Source organism: Camelus bactrianus, chromosome 32 (genome assembly GCF_048773025.1).
Source record: "Camelus bactrianus isolate YW-2024 breed Bactrian camel chromosome 32, ASM4877302v1, whole genome shotgun sequence".
Taxonomy (NCBI): domain Eukaryota; kingdom Metazoa; phylum Chordata; class Mammalia; order Artiodactyla; family Camelidae; genus Camelus; species Camelus bactrianus.
In genome coordinates, this window is record NC_133570.1 from 9,248,739 (window position 1) to 9,273,655 (window position 24,917).

Genomic DNA, 24,917 nt, shown 5'->3' on the forward strand with positions numbered 1-24,917 from the left:
TGAACAAAAACCAAGTCCTTCAAAGCCCCATGTGATCTGACCCCTCTCTGTTATTCTCTGTCTTCATTTCCTACTTCTCCTCCACTCATGGTAGCCTCCTTGCTTTATCTCAAATACACCAAAAACATTACCACCTCTGGTCCCTTGGACTTGTAACTCCTTCTGGCTTACACACCCTTCCTCAAAACTGTATGCTGTGCTCCCTTGCTTCATTCAGGACTCTACTCAGAGAGTCCTCAAAGAAGCTTTCACCTCCTCAGAGCAGCTTTCCTTAGCCACCTCCTAAAACTGTACTGTTACTCTCTATTCCTTTACCACTCTCAGTCCACTTTTTAACATTTTAATAAGCACTTACCACTGGATTTATTACATGATGATTTTACTGTCTCCCCAAACTAGAATGTAAGCCCTACCCAATGTGGTATTCCAAAGTCTAAATGGTATTTGGTGCATAGTAGGCGAGTGAATGAATCTTCCATAAATTCTTCCATTAAATCTTATTCCATACTGGTTACATAGTATGGAACACTCAAACAGCAGGACAATTTATTTAACCAGCCCCTTGTTGATGGCATTTAGGTTGTTTCCTAAATTTTGCAACTACAGACAACGCTGCAGTAGTACATAGGTCTGCAGTTATACGTAACCCCCTTGTGCATAAGCCTTTATTCACTTACAGAAGGGTATCTAAGAAATCCCTATAATCAGAGTAACTGGGACTAAGGATAAATAGCATTTTACATTTTGCTAGATACTGTAGGGTAAATGTCACTAACTAATTAATGTCATTTGATTACCTAAATATTCCAAAGGGTACCTATACATCAAGAATGGTAATAAAAGGACTACACAGAATTAAAGCACCCCAAATTTACTGTCATTTTTCACAATCCATGATTATGATGTCTTCTTCCTCCATGGAAATTTTCATAATCTTCAGGGGAAGAAAGGAGGCAAAGTTCCAAACCTAGTTAATCCTCAACTACTCAAGACTGCTCTGGTTATTTATTCTTCTACCTTTTGCTCCCCTCTCCTCAACTATTGGTAAACTTGGGGTGGAAGGAAAAAAATCATGCTTCTTATGTTCTAAAAAGGACATTCTAAAATGTCTTACCTCATCTCGTCTTCCACCATTAAAAGAAGAGCTAAAGAGTTTGCTGCTGCCGCCACCCCTCTGAGGAGGCATCTTGTTAAAAGTTTTGCTTTTCTGTGAATTGGAGCGACGGGACTGGTTGATAAAATTTTCATTTTTGGGGTAGGAAGGTTCACGTTTGCGATTATAACGCTTTGATCCATTTGAGTTCTTTCCATCTGAAAGAAACATGAAAGAACTAGTTAAGAAATGATACTTGGATGAAAAGAATATGAAAAGGAATATATATATATATATGAACATGTATGACTGAAACATTATGCAGTACACCAGAAATTGACACATTGTAAACTGACTATACTTCAATTAAAAAATAAATAAAAGTTATATAAACAAAAAAGAGAAGTGATATTTGGCCAATAGTTCTCCACCTCTCAACAAAACTGTGTTTAAACAAGAGCAAATGGGACCTTCTACAGCCTCCAAGAAATCTGGGTTTGGGCCAGAGCATTAGTGCTTTGGGCAAGACATGACAAAGTAAGATGTTTTGTTTTAATGAAGCCTAAAGGGTCCCTCCTACAGGACCATATAAACTTTCAGTTCACAATGTCTCTCTTTATAACAGAACTTAATCAGTGTTCCTGTAAAGTCCATTCTGACAGAGTAATAAAAAAGGAACAGCCTATTTATATTAGGAAAAAGTATTTTATCTGGAAGCAGGACAGAAGACATTCTCCTTAAATTACAACATAGCTAGATTTTATACTCCAATAGCTTTGGCCTACGTCCCAGCAGATATATATTCAAGAGGTATAAAAGCAAAACAATATTTACATATGTTCTAGAGGTCAAACTGAAAAATTGATAAAACAAAAGAAATTGGGTAAACAACAAGATTATACTGTACAGCACAGGGAACTATATTCAATATCCTGTAGTAACTTATGGTGAAAAGAATATGAAAACAGATTATATATATATATATATATTCATGTATGACTGAAGCATTATGCTGTACACCAGAAATTGACAACACTGTAAACTGACTATACTTTAAAAATATATATAAAAGAAATTAAAAAGTATACATTAAATCAAGCTAAAAAATAAATTAAAAAAAAGGAATTGGGCTCTAACAGTATATCAGTGTAAGTTATATCCTTTTAAAAACTGTTTCTTGCTTTTTTTCTCCAACTAAAAGAACAGTTACTCAATTTGGGAATCCAGAATAATAGGACCCACAGAATACCAACCTATGGAGTGTATATTTCCTTTTATCGTCCATTTTATATACTCACCACACATCTTCCACAGAACGACAGGCAAACAAAATATACTATCTTCCATCTATTACTCCATGAGCATTTTCATACACCCTAGGCTTCAAAAGCATGATTACTGGCCACACTGTTGTCCATTTGCTTACAGCATGACATAACCAATTCCCTACTGCTGTACATTTAGGTGGCTTCTAATCTTTTATTAATTTAATATAGTAATACTGGGAATCTCTTCATACAGAGGTCTCTGTGTATGATTATGTCATTCTCAAAGGGGAATTAAGAGATCCAGTATGACCACAAGGCCTTTTACACATCCTGAGTTGCTTTTCAGCACCATTATACCAATTTATTCATATTCTAAAAACACTCTAAGAGAGAATTGTCTAGTTCACTACATTGTTTATAATACTGAGTTGAAAAAACTTTGTTAAATTGAAGGGTCAAAATAGTTTGTTTTACATTTGAATTTCTCTGATGACTAGCAGCAAACATTTTTTCCGTCTGCTGACCATTTGTAGTTTGTGTAAACAGCTTGTTTGTATTCTTCGCTCCATTTTTTCTACTGAGGAGCTGAAGTGCATAGATTACTTTGTTCCAAATTGAACAAAGAACCCTGACCAGACACATTTAAGATGTGCCAGAGTTCACTAGCTTCAAAAAAAGGAGGGGGACGGTGCAAAATAAAACCTGAGAACCTTACCAAGGAAATAACTAAGGGTGCAAGAGGTCTCCAAATTAGCCTTTGGACAAAAACAGACTAATCTCTCTTTCTTGTCCCTTCACTCACTCCAACCAGCCTTATTTCAACATAGAAACCTGACCAAATCAAGTCTGTATACTAATTTAAATGACTTTAAAAGCAATACCAGAGAGAAGAGAAGTTGCGGGACACTTAATGAAGTAATTCATTAGGCTTATTCTCAAACTTAAAGGAGGTGATGGTTTACAAAGTTAAGAAGACTGCAGTATGAGCCTCAAAAACTACAAACCTCCTCCCCACCCCAAGATAGCTTAAGCCTGTTTATCTTAAAAATATATAATTGATAAAAACATGTCTGAAAAGGCAACAAAAAAGGCTGTTAATGACAGTTAACTTTAGGAATTGAAGGTATTCACTTTTACCTAATACAGTGGTTCTCAATCCTACCAGTTTGTAGGAATCAATGAGATGGGTTTTTCAAGGGAGTCTTGCGCTCAGGTCTCACCCTCTAAGATTCTGACTGATTACTGTTCTATGTATTAATTATTTAGATAATTAAAAAACTGTAAGCACCTAGAAGAAATTATTTCTAGACAAGTAATAACCAGCTAATTTTACAGCACAGTAAATAAATCCAAAGTGAAGCATATCTTCAGAGACAAAGGAACGTTAGCTGAGAAACCAGAGTCCAAATTTTGAAAGCAACCATCTCACACTCAGCTTGCCAACTACATGGGATAAATAAGAGGTATGCCATCCTCTCCAAACCTGACCGAACTACAACCTGGGAGTCAAGCTATTAGTCATGTGAGATGGCAGCACTGTAAACTGAGAGCAGATGGTCAAAGAAACACTGCCAGTTTCCTTTAAATCCCAGTGAGGGACAGCGACCAGAGTTTAATCTGCAATTAGATTTTAAGAACTAGACTTTTACCTACTACTTCAGTTAGCAACAGTTACTGTCAAACATGGCATCAGTGGTAACAACTGGAAAGTGAGGCTTCAGCTCTCATACAAATTTTGCCTTGCCCCTCAATCTGTGGAATTCGTTAATAATAAGATTTCAAATGAGCAGAAAATTCAGAGGGATACAGAACCCCAGCTAACTTTACCATGAAACTAAATGCAGTTTCATGAAGAGGATAGGCATGGCCAGAAAACACATATTCCCCAAACCTCATTATCCAAGACTATTTCACTATTTCAGATGATCCTGCACTGTGACCCTGCTGCTTTCAAGACCTAACAGATTTAGATTGCACAGATTTAGGTAAAGTCAGAGTCTACACTTAAAAAGGGCTCAACAAAGTAAGCCAACACTCAGCACAGGGCTGTTTTCATTTCTTCACTTATTACCACACTGGCAAGGAAACAGTTTCATAATGCTTACAGAACTGCTCTGACAGTGAAGTGCTCACTTCTGAAACATTACAACCACTAACCACAAGAGGATTCATGATTTTCGCTGCTAAAATCAACTCCCTCATATCTTGTCTTCCACTTACCTACAGACATGAAGTCAGACACCTAAAGTGAGAGGCTGGCTCTTATCTCTAGACTCAGGCAACACGCAGCTGAAGACTGAAGGTACAGTCAGGTCTGGGACCCGGAGATAAAACTCAGAGTGCTGTTTTTGAGATGTCTTATAGGTAACTTGCCAGGATATATATGTGAATAACTTGGGGTAGAATTTGTCCTCTTTTCTCTGATAGGACATAGTATGAGGTGATCTGCTTTAGATTTTGGAAAACAGACAAAAAAAAGTCAAACAAACTTCCTAGGAGAAACATATTCTCTGTTGAAAGTTTTAAATTTCCAAGTAGTTGTTCTCAATCCTGGCTGCACAAGAGAATCATTTGCAGAGACTTTTAAAACTACGGATGCCAAGGTCCAACTTAGACCTAAAAAATCAGAAAGAATTGCTAGGGAAGAGCCCTCACATCCCGATTTTTTTTAAAAAGTCCTCAGAAGACTGTGACACAGCCAGAGCTGAGAACAACTGCCAAGAACTTCTGTCAAGACACATTCCAAAATGGACCATTAGTTAAATTTCAACAAGACTTGAAAACTTAATCCAGTGTGTCTCAGTTGTTTCATATTTCCCTGAGAAAGGTCTCTACCAAATAACGGCATAGCTCAGTCTCTTCCCCCTAATTACCAAATCACAGGTCATAAATTTTTCAGTAAATTATTTGGCATCATCAACATTTCTAGCTATAGTTGCAACAGGTGGCACAGCCTAGAGGTCACAATACCAGCCAGGAAGTTTCTGCTGCTGATTCATCCTGTAGTCACAAGCAAGTTGCTTACCCATCATCCAGAGTGGCTGACAAGCACCTCCAGGGGGGCAACATATGGCCTTACTACAGAACCAACTGACAACAAACTGACTCCAGCTGAAATTAGTAATTCTGAATGAAAGGGAGAGAGATGGTATCAGGAATGATGCATGTGCCAGTAAGTTACCTGCTTGCTAAGTGAATTTATGCAAAGGTGTATTTATGAATATTGCCTAGGACTTATTAGGAATTCACTGGGACAAATCACTCTAACTAAGCCGTGGTATTCTTGTCTATAAAATAGGGCTAATCCTGCCCTCCTCCACCAGGATCATGAGGATTAAAAGAAAATTGTAAAATGCCTATCACTGTGGCTGGCACATAGCTGCCGTTATTATTTACAAGCATATTATTAACAGACCTAAAATTCCTATCAAGAGCACCTACTAGACTTCCAACAAAACCACAGAAACCAAGGACTCCAGCCAACAAGCCTGGAAATTCTTATAACTTCTCTAAGTGATTCTTATTGATGGCTTCAAGTCACTTCAGTTTTCAAAGCCATCAAAACCTCCAGGTCTGTTTAAAACTCAAAGGCTTTCTTCAAGGCAGATTACCACTAGTAACCCAGCTTCTGGTACCGAAATAAGAGGAAGAGTGTCAGGACAGTGCTTCATACCAGCAACCTCAAAATAACCGCTTCATAACACCCGACCTTCCTGTAACCTCCATGGCAGTACCATCCCCCACTCAGGGGGATGGGGCAAGAGCCTGGTTTCAGGCCAGGGTCCATTGTTTGCCCGTAAACAATCTGGCCTCTCTCTTGCCTCTTTTTAATTTCTTTGCTCTTTCTTAAACTTTCCCCAAACCCTAACCCACCTCTCTCCTCTGGGCTACATTCCTGGGATATCCACTGTTGAATGTTCTTACAACTGAATCTTAGCCCTACTGGAACAAAGCCGTAGGAAAAGATCCAAGAAAAGGAGCATTATGTGAATGTTAGAAGCAATTAGCCAAGGCAAAGAAACTGTGGTATGCCAATCTGACCGGAAAGATCAAGTAAATCCCAGAAGCCAAATTTACTTATTTCCTGTGTGCAAGGGCGAACGTAAGCCAGCCACAGGAACAAAGGCTCAAGAACATTAATCATGTAACTAGGACGCTAATGACCATTTATTACACACATAGTTTAGAGGATAGAAACCAAAGGCTTTCTTTTTATCATGTGAGGTAGGGAAAGGAGAGTGGAAAAAGGGAAATTAAATATTTAAAAACTGAAAAACTCCTGCTCTCATTATTTTGATAACAAAAAGACAAGTCATGTCTTTTCACCTTACTCTTCCTGTTCTTCCTTCAACTCAGTACTCCTAAACTCAAGAGGGCCTGTCAACAACTGTCAGTTGAATCAAGTACATCAAGCGTTGAGTCAGCTTTTGAAATCCTACAGAAAACTTTCTCATGGAATTACACCAAATCTGAATCTACTTTTACTAGAGCGACCACCCAGAAGTAGAAGACACTGTAGAAGACGCCCGGATGACATCTGCTGTGGTAGCACTGGTCTCAGCTGTCTTTTTTTTTTTTTTTTAAGATGTCATGTTCTTAAGGCAGCACATGATACCTTCAGTTCAACCTTAAAAATTAAGCCAATATCCAATTTCCTAAGCCATTTTTAATCTCGCCTTACTCTGTCTTTGAATTTGTTCCTAAATGCAAACAGGGAAGAACTCTTAGCTACAGACCTATCCTTCCTTTTTGCTAAGGGAATATACATAGCAGTAGCCAGAAAAGTAGGCACTAGCAGTGGCAAACATGGCCAAGCTCTCTTACAAACACACTAAACAGAAACTAATCCTACAGACGGCACACTTGTGTATTTCATAAAACCCAACAAAAAAGTCCTTTACATGAGTTTTTAGTTCTTCCTCAGTTTTCAATTAAGGTGAACAGTGTTTTAAGAGTATTTTATGTATCTTAACTGTTAAACAAAAACAGAAATCACTTTTAGTCAGAATGAACCCAAGAATATTTACTCTATCCAAGTCTGACTGAAACATAAACACTGACAAATATTTGCTTTGGTCAAACTACAATAGAATTCTATATCCTGGTGGGTAATGAGAGCTGGTTCCACTAATCAACTTATTCACAGTCAGGGACAATACAAGTAAAATGCCTTAAATACTTCAGTTTTGTTGTTGTTTTATTTTGTTTGGGTTGTTGCAAACTTTTACCTACAGCCTCACTAAAGAATAAATCAACTTAAGGCACGTATTCCAATTGACTCATGATTGTATGTTAGTGGCTTAAACCAGAGCCCCAGAATAATTAGTTGAGAGTTCACAGAGTTGGAGAACCAGAATCTAACATATAGGACTAGAATGCAAATACAAAGTTATTGATCAACTACATGAAAAATATTCAGACCCCTCTAAATCGGATCCAACACTGGCCAAGAGGACTGGCACACCTCTGTCTCTATCTGGGGGATCGGTGATAAAGCTACACATGTGCAAAACCCCCAAATGAGTCTGCATAACGCTACCTAATGCGGCCTGAGAGTCCACACTAATCTTCGCTTAGGTATTTAAAGCATTCATTTATTATCAAGACAGCTGGTCTCCACCTGGGTTCCAAAAGCAGGCTCTAGAAGTCCTCGACACACCCGATAAACAAATTTGCTTCTTCCAGCAGATAAACTCTGAACTCAAGTCAGCCTGTGTGTTTTTCCTGTTTGTGCTTTTAAGTCAGTCTTACAGTTTTAATCTTAGAGGTTTTAAACATCTGGAGCCCCACATCTGGGGACTCCAAATGTTTCCCCTGGGCCACACATCCCCACTCCCACTAAAAACATTTTCCTAATACTGCTATAACAATCACAATAAAAAAGAGCAGAGATGAGTTCACAGGCTATAAAGTAAGATTGAGAACATTCAACTCCAGACTCTACCAACTCAACTCCTGGCCTCTCAGCTTTTTCCTTCTTTAGATGTGAACAATTCCACCTTGTTGGACAGGTTAGTGACTGGAGTATTGATAAAAGTGGTAAAAGCCTAGTCCAGTTCCTGACACACGATAAGACCTCAATAAATGGTAGCTATTATCATCACGATGGTCATAACTTAATATTGAGACATGACTACCGAAACAACAAAATCTTCATAAAAGGACACTAACTGCCCTAACCTAACACAGGGAAATAGGCATGATGTGCATTCGATGTGTAACAGGTGTCAGGTACTTTCCTATGCCCTTAGTTCACTTATTTTCTAAGTTTATTTAATTCTCATTATCTTCACCTTTACAGGGAAGGAAATTGAGACACTCAAGGTCTGGCAAATCTAAAAATAAAGAATGCAAAGCCTGCGCTCTTAACTACTACTGCACACTAAACAAAGCCATTCAAAGACAAGTCCTCTTCATCTGGGGAGATCTAGGGGCAGGTTATTCAATATGAGATTTGACTTTGACCAGTCTTTGGGCCCCACTTTCTGCTGTTTAAGTTTGAACACTGTTCAATGCTAATTCAACATTAAAGGGAAGATCAACTTAGTGGTTTTAGAATAGAGCACTGATGCGTCAGACAAACCAGGTTTTCAGGCCTGCTGCGAGGTACATACTAGTCTGGGTAACCTTACCTTTTCTGAACCTCAGTTTCCTCATCCGCAAAATGGGGTAAGAACTGCACCTACTTCACTGAGCTGTTTCGAGCATTAACGCAAGGATTTACGTAAACCGCGCAGTACAGTGCTCACTGAGTGTTAATTTTAAGTAATGGGAGCCATGGGAAAAAGAGAAAGGTAGGTACAATGGTAGAAAGCGGAGCTTGTCCCTGGGTGACCCAGCAGACACCCGAGCGAGGATCCTCCCTAGCGTAAGAAGCAGTGGCCCCCTAGCCCACCGCCGTAGGAGCCAGCCCTTACCACTCTTGGGTTTAGACTCGCCGGCAGGCCCCGCCGAGGCGGAGCGGAGCGGCTGCTGCCCTTTGCTGCTGCCCAAAGAGGCGGAGGAGCTGCTGGAGCCGCTGTTCTTGTCCATGTCGGAGGCGGTGGCGGCGGCGTTGGGGGAGCTCTGCGGCATCAACGGGGGCCTTGGCGGCGGCGGCGGTCGGAGCGGAGCGGGCGCGGCGGGGAGCCAGGCTCATGGCGTTCAGGGCCGGCGGGGGTCGGCGGCGGCAGCGGTTCTCGGCCTTCATGGCGACATTTTTCCTTGTTTCCTTACTCGGCTTCTCAAACTGGGAGGAGAAGCGGCAGACAGGGCTCTTAAGCCCAGCGGCGGCGGTGACCAAGAAAGAGTAGGAGGAGGCCGGGGCTCGGAGGTCCGGGCCGGGCCTGGCGGGGCGGAGGCTGCGGGGGAAGGGGAGGCGAGGGAGGGTGCGCGAGCCCCGCCGGCCGGCCGGACACGCTCTCCCGCCGCGGGGCAGGGGAGAGGGCTGGCTGTCTTGGTGTCGGGGACAAGTGTCTCCGACACAGCGACCAACACTCGCCTCTGGGCCGAGGCCGAGCTGCTCCGGGAATGGCGACGAGTCGCCAAACAGCATCTCGAAGAACCCGGATGGAGTATATATAGTGGTGATGTAGGAGTGCAGCATGCTGGGAAACGTAGTTTTCTGCCTACATCCGGGTCCAGTGGGTGTTTTCCTTTTTTTCCCCCTCTCCTCAATGGGTGAGAAGTCTTACAGGATAAGACGACTTGCAGGACAGGTTTTAGTCTTAGTACACTAATGTGCATAATAATAGTATATACTACTAATAATAATGCATCCAAACATTGGAATAACTGTGGAATTCTCTTATTGACTCATTGTTTAACCTATAGTTCTTATTCTAGTATTAATATCAATTTATCTATGGCTCTTATTCAATGTCCTAATAATAACAATAATAATGATAATAGCAGTATTAAGGACAATACCTTACGTTTAATATCACTTTGTTACCGAGTCCAAACTTGTTCTTCTCACTGCAGACAGGCCAATACATCAGGAGACAAAGCGATGGGGCAAGGAAAAATGACTTTATTTGGAAAGTCAGCAGACTGAGAAGATGGCAGACGTACGTCCTGGAGAACCATCTTACCCAAGCCACAATTCAGGCTCCTTTTTTGCTAAAAGGTTGAGGAGATGTGGTTAGTTGTTGCAGACTTGGTGTCAGAATGCTTTGTTCTTGCAGGTCTACCTAGGATGCTATGTTTTGTTCCACCTAGGTGAGGTCACGGTGTTCCTGGTAAACCTCCAACAAGACAAATGTTATTCTCTGCTCTGCAACTTTTTATCTCTATATGAATGGAAAAGTGTTTTACTTAAAGGTCAGAGCCTTGAGAATGGGCTATCCTGTATATTTCAGGCTACAGGCAAGAGTCTTTTACAAAAGATGCAGAACCAGTATGACCAAACATAGGAAACAGAGCACAAGGTTAGAGCTAAAGGAACAGATCTAATATGGAGTCAGATTTCTTCTTCCCTATTACAACTTTACAGCACTTCCTCACACAATTACTTGCTTTTATTGTTAAGTCATTTATAATATAAATCATTGTCAATATTTCATTTCATTGTTAATAATAATAGTTATCATTGAGTGCTTATCATTAGCAGACCCTGCTCTGTGCAATTGATATGGAATATCACACTTAATCTTCACAATAACTCAAATTTAAAGACAAGGAAAAGGGCTTAAAAAAACTTACATCATTCGCCACGATCACACAGGTAAAAAGTGATGTTCTTAACTACCTAAATATAAGCAGTTCTCCATTTTACAGATATGGACACTGATACTTAGAAAAATCACATATGTATTTTAGAAGTCATATGACACCCAACTATACTTTGGAAAATTATAAATGATTCCTTCCAACCATAGCAGTTTGAGATTCAAAGAATCATGGAAACACAGTTTTAAAAATGAGCAAATAATTCTTATAAATATAAGATTAAATAAGGCTAAACTTAGCTAATTAGAAACCTGTTACATGCCAGGTGCTTTGTTGAGCACAGGAATTCCAAAATACATTAGTGGAAGACTGTGATGGAGATTCTAATAAAGTTAACACAAAATGCTGACCAGAGCAGAGGCCTCAGGGAGAGAGGCACAAAAAATTGGAAGGGTTAGTGGAGGGTTTCCCCATAAGTGATGTCACTTGAGCTGAGCATAGTAGGATGAGCAGAATTTCAGCAGTCATATATAAACAAATAAATAGACAGAATCCTAAAATTCCCCTAATTGGGTCCTTTTTGGTTCCTTATTAATCATCACATGTTATGCAAAACATTAAGTATGTACAAGTCAACCAATTTCTTGAAGTTAACAGTTTTAACTGGGATAAAGGAAATTAGATACTAATCTCATATTTTTAAATTTTCTTAAATGCCCTCCACCAGTCCTTATCTTGCTTTCCCTTTTACAGTATTCTCCTCCCCCTACAAATCATATTGAAATAAGAGAATAACTACATAATGCTGGCCTGAAGACTTAATCTGATGTCCGGGACCAGCCCAAATCCTAAAGTCCATTCTTATGTATGACTAGATGTGGAAGATATACTGAGTCCTTGATGATTTTTTATTTCCTTTAACAAAGATGTTAGAACTCTGATTACATATGTGAATCATTCCTTCCTTCTATCACTCTTAAAAATAAAAGAGAGGGAAAGAGAGAAATCTCAGTGCAGTTCTTCCAAAAGAAAGCGGTAGGTGTCCATCTGTCAGGCTACATTAAGCCAAGAAGAGATTTTTCATTTTCAAAATAGTTTCGTAGGGTCCTTGGCGCTCTCTCTTTGTGAAACATTTACAGGAAACATGTATTTAAAGAGAATTAAAGCAGAAACATACAGAAATCCAAGTAAAACTCACCACCTCCATCCTTTCTTGGGCAAGATGGTCTACATTACCCATTCCACACAAAAGAACAGGAAAATCTGGGTTTGAAGTAAAACATTCGTGGCCTGCCAGCTGGAGCTAGAAATGTAGCTTTGTAATAGCAGGAGAGGGAGGCTGAATGATGTCTGGTTGTGACTTACTAAATAGATAGATAGAGCTTTCCTTCCCATTTATGAAATTCCTAGGTTCATAAAATACAAAGACCAAAGATAGTCTTTCCTGTGTTTATTATTCAGAGTAATCTAGCGTGTGTTTCTCAAGATTGGTCTGTAAATCCCTTGCATGGAAAGTTTCATCAAATAGACTCCCAGTATCCATACCACATGTACTGATTCAAAATCTCTGGTATTTGGGACCCAGGAATCTGCACTTTAAAGATCAAATCAGGTGATTATTATGCACACCAAAGACTAGGAGAGAATTAACCCTGTATTCTTAGCCTTTTACCATACCGTAGCTCCGTTTGCCCTCTTCTGCACCAGAAAACAAGATTTTATCGGTATCTTGAGAGTTAGTATTAAGGTTGGCAAGATTCAGGCCTCTGAGAGGTGATTGGGGGGCTCTCCCTAAGGTCCGCTCATTCCTGGTGAATTTTATATTCAATTTGGGGGAGAGAGAGAAAGGGATTTGGGGTATTCAAAGGCTAAACAGACTCCAGATCCCAGAGATCGTGCTAAGCTTCTTAATATCAGGTTTCAGGACGCGTTCGTCTAATAATGTCTCCGGCCGGCCACCGTCAGCCATCGAGTGATGCAACACGGCGTACTGTCTGCCGGCGGTCACCCGACTATCAAGATGGCGGCCCCCAGGAGCTGGGCTCTATGGAGCCTCTGCGGCCGTGGGTGGTCGCCAGTGTTGCCGGGCTGCAGGCTTCCCTGGCTTCGTAGCTGCTGGCCCAGCGGCCCGCTGGGTGCACGACCCTTGTCGCAAGAGAAGCGGGCAACGGAAACGCACTTCGGGTTTGAGACTGTGTCGGAAGAGGAGAAGGGGGGCAAAGGTGAAAGGGGCGAGAGGGCGGAGGGTGGGATCTGCGATCTTGTTTCTTCTGCTCATACTAACGGTTAATGTAACGTCCTGTCAGCTCTGATGCTGAGCTTGTGCGGTCCTGACCTATAAGGAGTACCCCCAGAGTGACCCTGCTAAACGTAGACGCCTTCTCTTTTTAAGTGGAGTAACTATCACGAAATCCCACCAATTGAGCGTTTATGATGTTCTACCCAATGTGCAGACGTTTCCAATTCTCATTTCAACTTCCCGGTGGTGAGTATTGTTACACATGAGGAAACTGAGACTTAAAGTTTAAGCAAAACTTGCCCAATTTAACATAGCTAGTAAGTGGTGGAACTAGTAGTCCAACCTAGTTTGGTCTGACTACAGAGCCCACGTTCTTTACCTCTCGATAAAAGGGATGGGCCATTTTTTATAGAAAGAAAATGAAACTTTTTCCATGTGCCTCGGCTTCCAAATTTGCTAGGTAGGAATAGTAGTTAACTTCTTTCGTAGAGTTCTTGTGAAGATTAGATTACTTCATACACTAAAGAATTTTGAACAGTGCTTGGCACTTCATAATTGCTCAATAAATGTTAGATATTGTTGAGCAGTTTCTTTGTGTCCAGCACTGTGCCATAGGCATGGAAAAGGAAAACAACTGTTTTAAAACTCCAACTGAACCATTTGTAATGCGGAAGGTGCTATGTCCATATTACAGATGGATATGGTGAGGCTCTGAGAGGTTCCGTCACTTGGTGTGTGGTCACCCAGGAAATAAGAGAAAGAGCCCACAATGGAATTTCCCATCATCTAAAAGACTAACGTTGCATTACCTCTCACCTCAACCTTACTAAATACATAGCTCTACTATAACTCTTTGAATACTGAATTTAAATTAACATTTATTTCACTGTGAATCCCCAGAAAGCTGGGACAGTGGCTCTTTGGTGTCTATATCCTCAGCGCCTGATGCACATTAGGAGCTCGATAACTTATGGCAGAGTGAAATAAGTGGAGCCAAGTAGAACCATAGTAAACTAATTTTATTTATCAAACCTTTTAAAATATTTTACATAATTCTTTTGATTAAATACAAGCCTAGGAGATAGGAACTCAGCCTGGTTTTATGGATGAATAAACTACTACTAAATGGCATAGTTGGGATTTGAATCCACGTGGGTTGTTTACAAAATAATAATAATGCCTAACTTCTGATTTGTGCTTTACAATATATAAACAACATTTCATACAATGGCAGGGGGGAAGAGTTACCAGTGAGCTAAATATGGCTTCCAGATTGGGAGCCAAGACTGAAGTACAGGCAGTCTTCCCTTTGCACAATGATGCAGGACAGTAAAAACGACCATGCAAACTGAAATCATGACAGTGAACTTAATGATTAATAGGAGAAATTGCAATTGTTCCAGGACCTTAAAAAATTATCAAACATCAAAAACTCTCTTATTGTCAGTTATAAATGTATGAGGGAGGGAAAAATAGTAAAGTTAGTATTGATTTAGCACACCTGAAAATGAGATTTAATTTATGCAATTAGAATTTTTAAATTTTTAAGTTTAAATTTTTAATTAAATCAACATTCTAATAAAAATTTAGACTGAGAATTAAGTTGTTTCATTCCTTTGTAAAAACTTTACCAAGAGTAGTTTAAAAAGTGTTTGCTACCTTTTCGTCATAACTTACAATAAGGAGTGAGCACTTTCTCCATGCCTCGGCGCTTTACCATACTCCTTTCTAAGTTTCAATCAACTTCCAACATTTTATCCTTTCACTTTCAATGTCATGAAGTATCTCCAAGAATTCCTTTAATGTGAATTTTTTTGCTGGCATCATTTCCTCTGGGACATCTTCAGCCTTTTCATCACAACCACATTCTCATTTACAACCCTAAATTCATCTTCCCAAAGTTCCTCTGGCTGCATGTTTAAAATCCCTCCAGTGGCAGCAGTAGCAACATTCCCACTGTCATGTTTCTCCTATAACTCCATTGACATTCTACTCCAGTTTCACTTTCAGCATTGTCACATTTCATTATTTTGGTGCACTTTCATTTTCATTTCCTCTTTCAGTTATCTCACAAAATGCCACAGGGATTTACAACTGAGAGAGAAGGAGGTAACACAACAACATGCTTTGCTGTCTGCGTGTGAACTGAGTAACTGATGTAACCAACCACCTACAAACTGAAAGAAGTGACGTGATTGGTTTCTGATCATGACGCACATCTGTTATTTATGTAGTGATTTGTGGACTGAAGAACTACTAGCAAAATTTGTACTTTATGCAATTAGTCACAGTTAATATACCATTGTATTTGAATGATGTTGCTGGAGAACTGGTGTTATTTAACTAAACCACAGTAACTGACATTCTTGCATGTTAGAACCACACAGAGCAAGGAGGGCTTACAGTCACTGGGTTGAGCCTTAGTGTCCCTCTGAATACCCCCAAAGATGTTCAAAAGCAAAGAGCAAGCTTATAGGATCCAGGGTTGAGAATAGGCATTCAAGATTGAGTTAAAGGAGGGGGCTCTATATTCTGCTGACTCAGTAGAGATCAGTAACATTTTGGATCTAAGCAGCATAATTCGTCTGAGGAACTCAGAGTATCTTCCCTTCATTACCAAATTCAGCCTTAACGGCAGGCAGGTAGGGGGCTAGCGCTGATATTCTCACCGCATGGGCAGAAACACAGCTGCAAAAAAAGTTAATGTAGCCTGTGCTTTAAAGTGTTTTGGATAGTAAATTCCTTATCTGTCCAGCTAGCCCAGATTCCACAGTCTGCCTGGACCCTGTGGAAAAGATTCATGGGGACCCTCTACAGTGTGACTTGGCCCTGATTCACATCCTGCCATCCATCTGCCCATCAAATTGTACCTGAAGTTTTTCTCAGCAATGCAGGCAGAGATGAGCTGAGGTCTTCGCATCTATTTTTCATATGTCTTTCTAATGGATTTTGTTGTCTTTTAATATAATAGTATTAGAAAAATTCCACCACCACCCCCATCCTCTAAAAAAACAGAAACCTATTTAGCACTAAGTATGTGCATGGAGTTATTACAGGGTAGCAGTCCTAGGTAAAGATAGATAACAGAAAAGAGGTTGATTTCTTTCTTACATGAAGTAGTTTAAGCCTTTTTTAAAAGAGGTAATGTTCAGGTATAAATTTGAGTGTCAAGCATTGCAGCTTGGCTCCACCTTGCAAAGACAGTTAATTTCAGGGAGGAAAACGTCCTCTTTTCATTTAGGACTTTTCCAGGTTAATCTTACTAATAGTGCAATCATGTTTCTCTCATGTCAAGTCTATCAGGTGTTTGAAAGTGTGGCCAGGAAGTACGATGTGATGAATGATATGATGAGTCTTGGTATCCATCGTGTTTGGAAGGATTTGCTGCTCTTGAAGATGCACCCGTTTCCTGGGACCCAGCTGCTCGATGTTGCTGGAGGCACAGGTAATGTCCAGTTTGGTATCCTCGGGTACACTGAGCACCTTTTATGGAAATTAGAGTCTCTTCTTGGAATGAGTTAGTTCACCTGCCATTAGGCTGATGATGGCAACTGAAAATTGATACACTTCTAAGAAAGTTAATTACTCTTTTCTTTTTAACTGAATGTCAACCAAAAGCACAGACTATCCGCTCCTCAATCCCTGTGCCTTTGTTTCGCTCCCTTTGGGTTTAAGACATGCTGGTTTTCTGTTTGTGTTTGTGTTTGATCTTTCCTCCTGTTGGCTTCTGACAGGTGACATTGCATTCCGGTTCCTGAATTATGTTCAGGCACAGCATCAGAGAAAGCAGAAGAGGCAGTTAAGGGCCCAGCAAAATTTATCCTGGGAAGAAATTGCCAAAAAGTACCAGAATCAGGAGGATTCACTGGGCGGTTCTCGTGTCATGGTCTGTGACATCAACAAGGAGATGCTGAAGATGGGAAAACAGAAAGCCTGTGCCCGAGGATACAAAGCTGGTGAGTCCTGCAGAAAGTGGACACAGAAGAAATGTTTGTACGTTCATAAAATAAGATGGAATAGGTACAATGTTGAAGTGCTTTGTTTTCCGGGTTTTAAAAACATACAGATAGGTAGGCGTTGAAGGTAATTTGTGTGCTGTTATGCACATTATGTCAGCAACCCAGGGAGTTAGGTCGTCAGCCCTGTGTGACAGGGGAGGTAACCAAAGCCCAAAGAGGTTAAGTATCTCACTCAAGTAACACAGTTTAAATGGCAGATCCCAAACTGGAGCTGGATCTTCAGAGCTCAGCTCTTGGGCCCTGAGACAGAAGTTTGGCTTTTAATTCCCAGCAGCTCACTGGTGACCCCAGTGCCCTATTCTTGAGCCATTTCATTCCCCACCCAGAACTAAACTCGACCTCAGCTCTCAAACCAGGCCAGTTACTGAGCACCACAGGGTGCTGGGGCCTGGGCATTTCCCTCACGAGACTCTCTTCACAGGCAGTCTTTACTCCAGAGTTCCAAGTTGGGTAGGCCGAGGCTTTATCAGATCTGCATCAAAGTCAGACGGTTTTTCCCACTCAGCCTTGCTTCGTCTTCTTTTTGTCTTTCCCAAGTGTCTCCCCTCACCCTCCCACCCAAAAAAAGAAAAAACCTTTTGCATTCCTCCATCCATCCCAGCGTGGCTTTCTCAGGGGCCCACGTGATACAGTTGAAAGGACACCTGTAAATGGTAGTCGTCCGGCTTCCCTCGCACGGTGCTGCTCTCAATGGCCCGTAGGAAAGTGGTTGCGCTTCTCCAGGAACCTACTGCAGCCTCCAAATGGACAATTTCTGCTCTAGCTTTAAAATGTGCCTTTTACATTTGGCTGTTTGTTTTAATATTTTGAAATACATTAGCCCCCAGTTTTTTGCCCCAGGAGAAGTTCTGATGTGGTAGCTGCGGCATTGTTTTACCCAGCTTCTTGGAGATGCTGCGGCGCCCTCTTCCACGCCGGCCAGGCACTGCAGGCGGCCCCTGCGACAGGCAGTGGGACACAGCAAAGAAAGCCGAGTCCCTCCCGTCAACATCAGCTTTTCTCTCCTCTCCCGCCCCCACCATGAGTGTCTATGGTTATTTTAGGTCAGTTCTTCCTCCTCCTCCTCCCCCCACCCCGAGAACGAGCTGCCTAGACGAACTGCGGCCCACTTGGCCCCCCAAATGAAGGACTCCTTTGTTAACCATCAACACGGATCAGAAGGCCGACAGTCACTAGGATTTCTAGACAAAGGCACTATGTCTCCTTACTCCTACTGAGAAATGTGTTTCCCTCTCTCTCATGCTCAGCTACGAAGTGTGGCGAACAAAGACAGACGTGATGGCTGGTGCTCCACTTCTGAATCCCTCTTGCCAGGACAGGTCTACCTGCATACGAATCTCTAAGTGCTGCTTAGTACGGCTTTATCTTTCCTCCTCACTTTATCAATTTCCAATAAAAATGCCTTTGCAAAGAATATCATGCAGAAAAGTTTGAAACTAAGTAGAAGGATCCTAGAAAGTATTTAATAATTGTAAATGTTAACGGGTAGAGGCATTTTTATGTTTAGTGCTATGATGTGTTTTATTTGCATTTTATGTGTGGCACTTCCTCCCCAAATGGGAGCTTGGAGGGCAGGAACCTTAAAAAGATTTTTTAAAGGTGGAGGAGGTTATATAACTCAGGGGTAGAGTGTGTGCTTAGCATGCAGGAGGTCCTAGGGTCAATCCCCAGGACCTCCATTAAAGTAAATAAATAAATAAATTTAATTACCTCTTCCCCCTACACACTCCCCCCAAAAAAATTACTTGATGGGTTATTAAAGTGATATATTTGAGAAAAATTTGGATTTCAGAAATCCAAAAATTTGAAAAAGTACTAAGAAGAAAGTAAATGTTAACCACAATTTCAACATTCAGAGATACTCCTCAAATTTTTCATATATTTCCTTCCTATCTTCTTCCAAATCTTTTCCTTTTTATAAAATTGAGAGCATCCTGTGTAGACAATTTAGTATCCTGCTTTATTTAATTCAGCATTGTATCATGAGATTTTTCCATGTTATTAAGAAATTCCTTAAAATCATTATTTTTCATGATAGTCCCCCATACAAATGTTTTGTGATTCCCATAACCAGTTTACATAACCAATAAACCAGTTGATCTCTCATTTTTTCCTAATGTTTTTGCATATAACACAACTTTGTGACATCCTTATTTATACATTTTTGCATACATTCACTAGTTTTTTTTTTACTGACTATATAAACTTGGACAAGTATTTAAACTCTCTGGATATCAGTTACCTTATCTATGAAATGGGGAAAATAAAACCACGTCACAGTAGGAGGATACTGTACCGTAACTGGTAAAAACACAGGCTGCGGAGTAAAACGGCCTGTGTTCTACTCCACGTGCGTGGCCTTGGGCAAGCTACTTTAACCTTTCTGAAACTCAGTTTTGCTCACCTGAAGGATACTAACAGCTGTCTCATGGAGTCGGTATGAGGATGTGAGAAGGTAACGTGATAACACAGACCCTGCCATCATGGCCCCAGTAAGCAGTAGCTCTGATGGTGATGTCATTAATGTCTCCCTCCTAAAAATCAAATAGCTGGGTCAAAGAGTATGCTTACTTTTAAGGCCCTTGTTAAGTACTGCTAGTGTGCTTTCGAGGAAGATGACTTTCATTTACTTTTCCTCTATAGTCCCTTCCTTCTGTGTCATATTTTATGTCGGATTCACTGCAAGGTGAATAATGTTAAAGCTGAATCAGGACCCTCAGAGGACACAGCCACCCTGACAGGGGCTGAATTCATGACCAGACTTGGGGTCTAGACACTGCTTCTCTATGACGCCAATAAAACCAATATAACTATGCTAAATTATGTACTTAGAATACTTACAATGAGCCCTGAAGTGGGTATTATTACTGACTCCATTTTACAGATGAGGAAACTGAGACAAAGTAGTTTATTCAAGATTATATGGCTAATAAATGGGGAAGCTGGAATTAGAACCCAGGCAACCCAGGACCTGGGCCTTTTTAACCACAGTGCTCTACACAAAACACTTAGTTGGATAAAAACTGCTTGATGGTGAGGCACTACTAAGTAATCAAGTTCTACTCAAAGCCTTGGGGGACTTCCTGCTAAACTTCAAGGACACCATCTTCAAGTTCTTGGGACGGGGGGATACTTTGAAGACAGTGGCCAGGAGTCCAGTGGAGAAGGCAGATACGTGTTTTCTGACACCACTTCAGATACCACATGTGGGATGTTCACCAGGCACCAAACAATTCTCCAGCTGTCCAACACCAAGCAGGTGTCCAGCAATTCAATTCAGTTCTGACATTAATTACCCAAAGTTAGCACTGATGCCACAAGACTGCTCCCACTTCACAAGCCAGCCGCAGGCAGGGCATCCTGGCTACCTACACTTCTGTCCGGCTGACTACAAATTCAGGGGTTCCCCGAACCCCTCCTTAGGTTTGACAGTTCGCTGCATGCAGAGGAGACAACTCCTCAGACTGAGACTGGAACTGCTCTTCTGTTTCAGGACTTGCTTGGGTATTGGGAGATGCCGAAGAACTGCCCTTTGATGACGATAAGTTTGATGTTTACACCATTGCCTTTGGGATCCGGAATGTCACACACATCGATCGGGTACAAATGGCTGCCTCCTCAGCTGGTGTGACTCAGGATATTAGTGCTGCTGGAGTGGATGAGGAGAGGGAGAGAGCCTTTTCTGGGCCCAGCTCTTTAGTGGAACGTTTCAGGTTTCGAGGTCTTAATCCTTTAAATTGCCAATTTTCCTGCTCAAAAAATTGAAAAAAAAAACAAAAAACAAAAAAAACCCAACAGTATCACAGAGAGATCCCCATGGACGCCTTTGTTGCTTGGGTTGGTATTTACATCTTTGAGACTGTCAGTCTTCTCTGTTATTTCATCTGTTTCCTCTCATTTGTGAAGCCGTCTGACTCTGTGATTTTGCAGATCAGAGGCATTTCCTTGGCCGGCACAGAAAAGGACACTCAAACCCTCTCTTGGCAGAAGGTTGCTAGATTCATGGTTCCTCTGTAGGAAGAAGGGAGTGTTCAGCTCTTCATCATTTATTTCTTTCTGTCCCAAAACATTTGAAGATGCTGAGCAAGGCAACCAGTTTCATATCTCTAGTGTGGACTCCGGTTGCCTGGTTCCCTGCTTTGGGTGAGACATCCTTTATGGTGTGTGCTAGCTTGGTTTTTATGACCTGTCCTGTGTATGTAGCCAGTTTATTATTCCTTTTAAATTAAAAAAAATGTTTAAAGTTCAAAAGGCACAAAATGATGTATTGGTAAGTCTTCACCCTTGTGTCCCAACCATTCAGTCAGTGCCTCTTCCCCCTATAGTCACTAATTTCTTAATGCATCTTTGCAAAGATGTTTTGTGCATATTAAGTATATTTATTTTCTTTCTTCTTTTATACGAATACTAGCCTTGAAATGCTTTGCCTATTGCTTTTTTTCCTTAAAAATATACCTTGCAGATTTTCCATGTCAGCACATAAATAATACTGGCTATTTTTTTTAATAGCTGCATAGATTCCATTTGCATAGATAGTCCATAATTTAATCAGTCTCTCATTAATGGTTAAGATGCTCTAATCTTATGCTGTTCAGATTGTGCTGCAGTGAATAACCCATATACATGTCATTTCCACAGTAGATGCATTTCTGTAGGATAGATTCCTTGAAGTAAAATTGCTAGATCAAAGAGGGATAACCAGTGTGATTTTGATCATTCTAAAATTGCCCCCCCATGGGGGTTGTGCCAATCTGAGTCAGTTTAGGTTACTCCAGGCAACCTTCTCTAGTCATGGGCAGCAGGATGCCTAAAGCATTTAGGAGATTGTAGGGTTATTTCTACTGTTACAGCTTTGCAGCTGAGAGTGAACAAGGGATCTGTGGGAAGTAGCTGGTATAATGCCTGTGAAAGCTAAAGGGTTCTCAGCCTCCCGGAGTTGAGTGAGGGCTGCTGAGATGTGTGTTCTGTTCCTTGTCTCACTCAGGCACTCCAGGAAGCCCATCGGGTCCTGAAGCCAGGAGGACGGTTTCTCTGTCTGGAGTTTAGCCAAGTGAACAATCCCCTCGTATCCAGGTTGGCATTGCTAAACAGGGCTTTATTTTCATCATCTAGCCAAGAGCTTCCCATCCCAAAATGGAGAGAAAATAGTCAGTAAGCTCTAAGCATAAACTTCATAGCTCAGAGTCCCAGAGTCCCTGAGGGACAGTGCCACCTCAGAGGTTAGCCAGTTCTAAATGATGACACCTAGGCCAGAAGAGTTTCAAACCAGTAACCAGAGACTCAAGTGGGCCAACGTCTGTATTTTGTTTGATTCTTGGTATTTTAGAAATGGACTTAGATGTCTAAATTTTTAAAATAAGGAAATTTTACATAAAAACCTGGATTTCCAGCTTCACTTGAGAAATCAGATATGTGGTGGCCCTCGGTTAAGCCCGTATTTCCACATGGCAATAGTCAGAGCTGAGTGGTACCCACCCCTCCCCCACCTTATGGTCCTTCTAACTGTACCTGTCACCACATCCTATTGATCTTGCCATTTGGCCCACTGTTGCAGGTACTTGCTTGACCCCTCCCTATAGGCATTTGAGTTTATGAGCCCAGGCTTAGATCTTCCTGCTTCTTATCAAGGGTCATGTTCTAATCTTTTGCCTTTTCATTTAGGCTCTATGATGTATATAGCTTCCAGGTCATCCCTGTCCTGGGAGAGGTGATTGCAGGAGACTGGAAGTCCTACCAATACCTGGTAGAGAGCATCCGACAGTTCCCACCTCAGGTACAGAACTTCTACAGCTCACAACAAAGACCCCACGGTTGAAATGCAGGTGATTTTTGCTGTATCTTTCTTTGTGTTTTAGGAGGAGTTCAAGGAGATGATAGAAGATGCAGGTTTTCAGAAAGTGACTTATGAAAATCTAACATCAGGCATTGTAGCCATTCATTCTGGCTTCAAACTGTAACTCCTTTAAGATCCTGGAGCGTGAACCAGTCACATCCTGTGGAAAGCCTGGAGCTGAAGGATAATCTGGTTAGTGAGACCAGCAGCAGAACATCTCTTAAGGCTATCTGCCTTGGACTCATGTTCTGATGTGACCAATCTCCAAGTGAAAGAAACAAGTTTCTGTCACTTTACTGCAGCTTTCCTTAAGGGCTGCTTCAGGCTTTCTCCCAGAGGTATTTATTTGGACTGTACTTTTTGCTTAACTCCTACTAATTTTTCTTGGCTGTCCAGTGTGTCATTAAAACCAGCACTAAAACTCAGTTTTGAAGTGTTTTGTAGCTTCTCTGCCAGTGCTGCCTTCCAGAGGCATAATGAGTCATTTGAACTCGATGATTTGAACCAGAGAACTTCCTAGCTGTACCTGAGTCCACCTTTCAGCCCAGACAGTCCAGGGCCAAAAGCCAAGGCCCGAGTTAGAGGGCTAAGGATCGCAACTAGAAATACGCACTGAAGCACTAAATGCATTTAGTTTGTGTAGTATTTGTCATTTTTTCTTGAGGGGAGGTGAGAAACACTTTTGTCGTTATTCGTTCAGTCCTCTTCTACCAAAAGCCACTATTGTGTTTTCGGTGCCGGTCATGAAGAAAGCAACTTGACAAATCCTTGTTGAAAGAATAAATGTACCAGCAATTTCCAGCTTTCATGTCTTACATGGAGAGCTTCTTTGCCAGAATACATTTGAAGAAAGGATTTTATAGCAAAAAAAAAAAAAAAAAAAAAAAAGTCTGATGACTATTTACCTTGCCTAACCTGCTCCAGTACTCAGGGGCAGAGCTGGGCAGAGCTTGTCTCGATACAGTCCACTCATGTTAAAATGAGGCCATATTTTGAGTGTGGATGAAGCTTAGTTTTTGAGGGTCTTGCTAAGAAATTGCAAAAATCAACCTGTGAGTTGGCTGGCAGTTTAACTGCAGATACCTTAGTTCAAGGCTACTTGAAAAGGCTTCAAATAATGCTGCCTCTTGCCCCAGCACAGGAAGGGTCATTAAGTACCTTCACTCACAGAATCTTGCCCTCTCATTTGAGAAGCTTCCAGATACAGCTCTCTATATTACAACTGTCTCATAGAACAACACCTGAAAACATTCAATAAAGTGCTAAACCTGAGAAAAAAACTTTTAGCTTCCATTTTGTTTCCAGCCAGCTGAAGCCTTTGAAAATGCCGAAAGGAATGCAGATGCTGGAAGGAACTTCATAAAACCTCAACCCAGTCCCATCTCAGTGGCAATGTGGTTTTCTCATATCTGAATCAAGAAATAAAATTTAAAAGCTATCATTTCCTGGCAATGGATATGGGCCTGATCAAATTAGAACTCCCCAATGTCCTGCTGTTTGTGGACTAAAGCAGCTTTAGGGTCTGTTCCTGGAGACTATTTCGATGTAGAGCTAAAATGGACAAGACTGATAACAGCTTTGGAGGCCAAATTCCTGTTGGGTTTCAAACAACTATAACTAAGTTACAAGAGGAAAAGTAGCTAGAAAAAAGATGAATTATGTGAGCTTTTTCAGTCTGTTCATAGAAATACAAACCTGAATCACCCCAATTGCAGTCCCCTGTTCCACAGTTCCTCCTCATCCTTCTTTCCCTCAGAAAGCAGGGGAAAAACTCTTACCCCTTTTTAATTGCCATTATAAATAGTAAAAGTTTTTT

At 41.1% G+C, this 24,917-nt stretch overlaps 2 protein-coding genes across 3 annotated transcripts in view; one reads left to right on the plus strand and one right to left on the minus strand.

The window, feature by feature from the left end:
- Positions 1 to 9,575, minus strand: part of RNF10 (ring finger protein 10) — a 29,938-nt gene extending 20,363 nt beyond the window's left edge. Inside the window, exons 1-2 of the mRNA XM_010969591.2 lie at positions 9,279 to 9,575; positions 1,115 to 1,311 (exon numbers count right to left, since the gene is read on the minus strand). Of these exons, the coding sequence (XP_010967893.2) occupies positions 1,115 to 1,311; positions 9,279 to 9,435 (354 nt within the window). The 5' untranslated portion in view covers positions 9,436 to 9,575. The remainder of the gene's footprint in view (positions 1 to 1,114; positions 1,312 to 9,278) is intronic.
- Positions 9,576 to 12,985: 3,410 nt separating this feature from the next.
- Positions 12,986 to 23,526, plus strand: COQ5 (coenzyme Q5, methyltransferase). Of its 2 annotated transcripts, XM_045506456.2 has the most exons (8): positions 12,986 to 13,232; positions 13,317 to 13,495; positions 16,545 to 16,694; positions 16,984 to 17,205; positions 20,762 to 20,868; positions 22,253 to 22,341; positions 22,930 to 23,041; positions 23,124 to 23,526. In XM_045506456.2, the coding sequence occupies exons 2-8, from the start codon at positions 13,441 to 13,443 to the stop codon at positions 23,223 to 23,225; spliced, it is 837 nt and encodes a 278-aa protein (XP_045362412.2). In that variant the 5' UTR covers positions 12,986 to 13,232; positions 13,317 to 13,440; the 3' UTR covers positions 23,226 to 23,526. The 2 variants fall into 2 exon arrangements, with proteins under 2 accessions (XP_045362412.2, XP_010967891.2); XM_010969589.3 differs by lacking the exon at positions 13,317 to 13,495.
- Positions 23,527 to 24,917: the final 1,391 nt, after the last annotated feature.

What these genes read in the sequence shown, in the direction of transcription:
- COQ5 (XM_010969589.3), top strand. Translation starts at nt 12,986, where the DNA reads ATGCAACACGGCGTACTGTCTGCCGGCGGTCACCCGACTATCAAGATG. An exon ending in AGAGGAGAAGGGGGGCAAAG is followed by an intron (nt 13,233 to 16,544) that starts GTGAAAGGGGCG and finishes TCTCATGTCAAG; the next exon opens with TCTATCAGGTGTTTGAAAGT. An exon ending in TCCGACAGTTCCCACCTCAG is followed by an intron (nt 23,042 to 23,123) that starts GTACAGAACTTC and finishes TTTGTGTTTTAG; the next exon opens with GAGGAGTTCAAGGAGATGAT.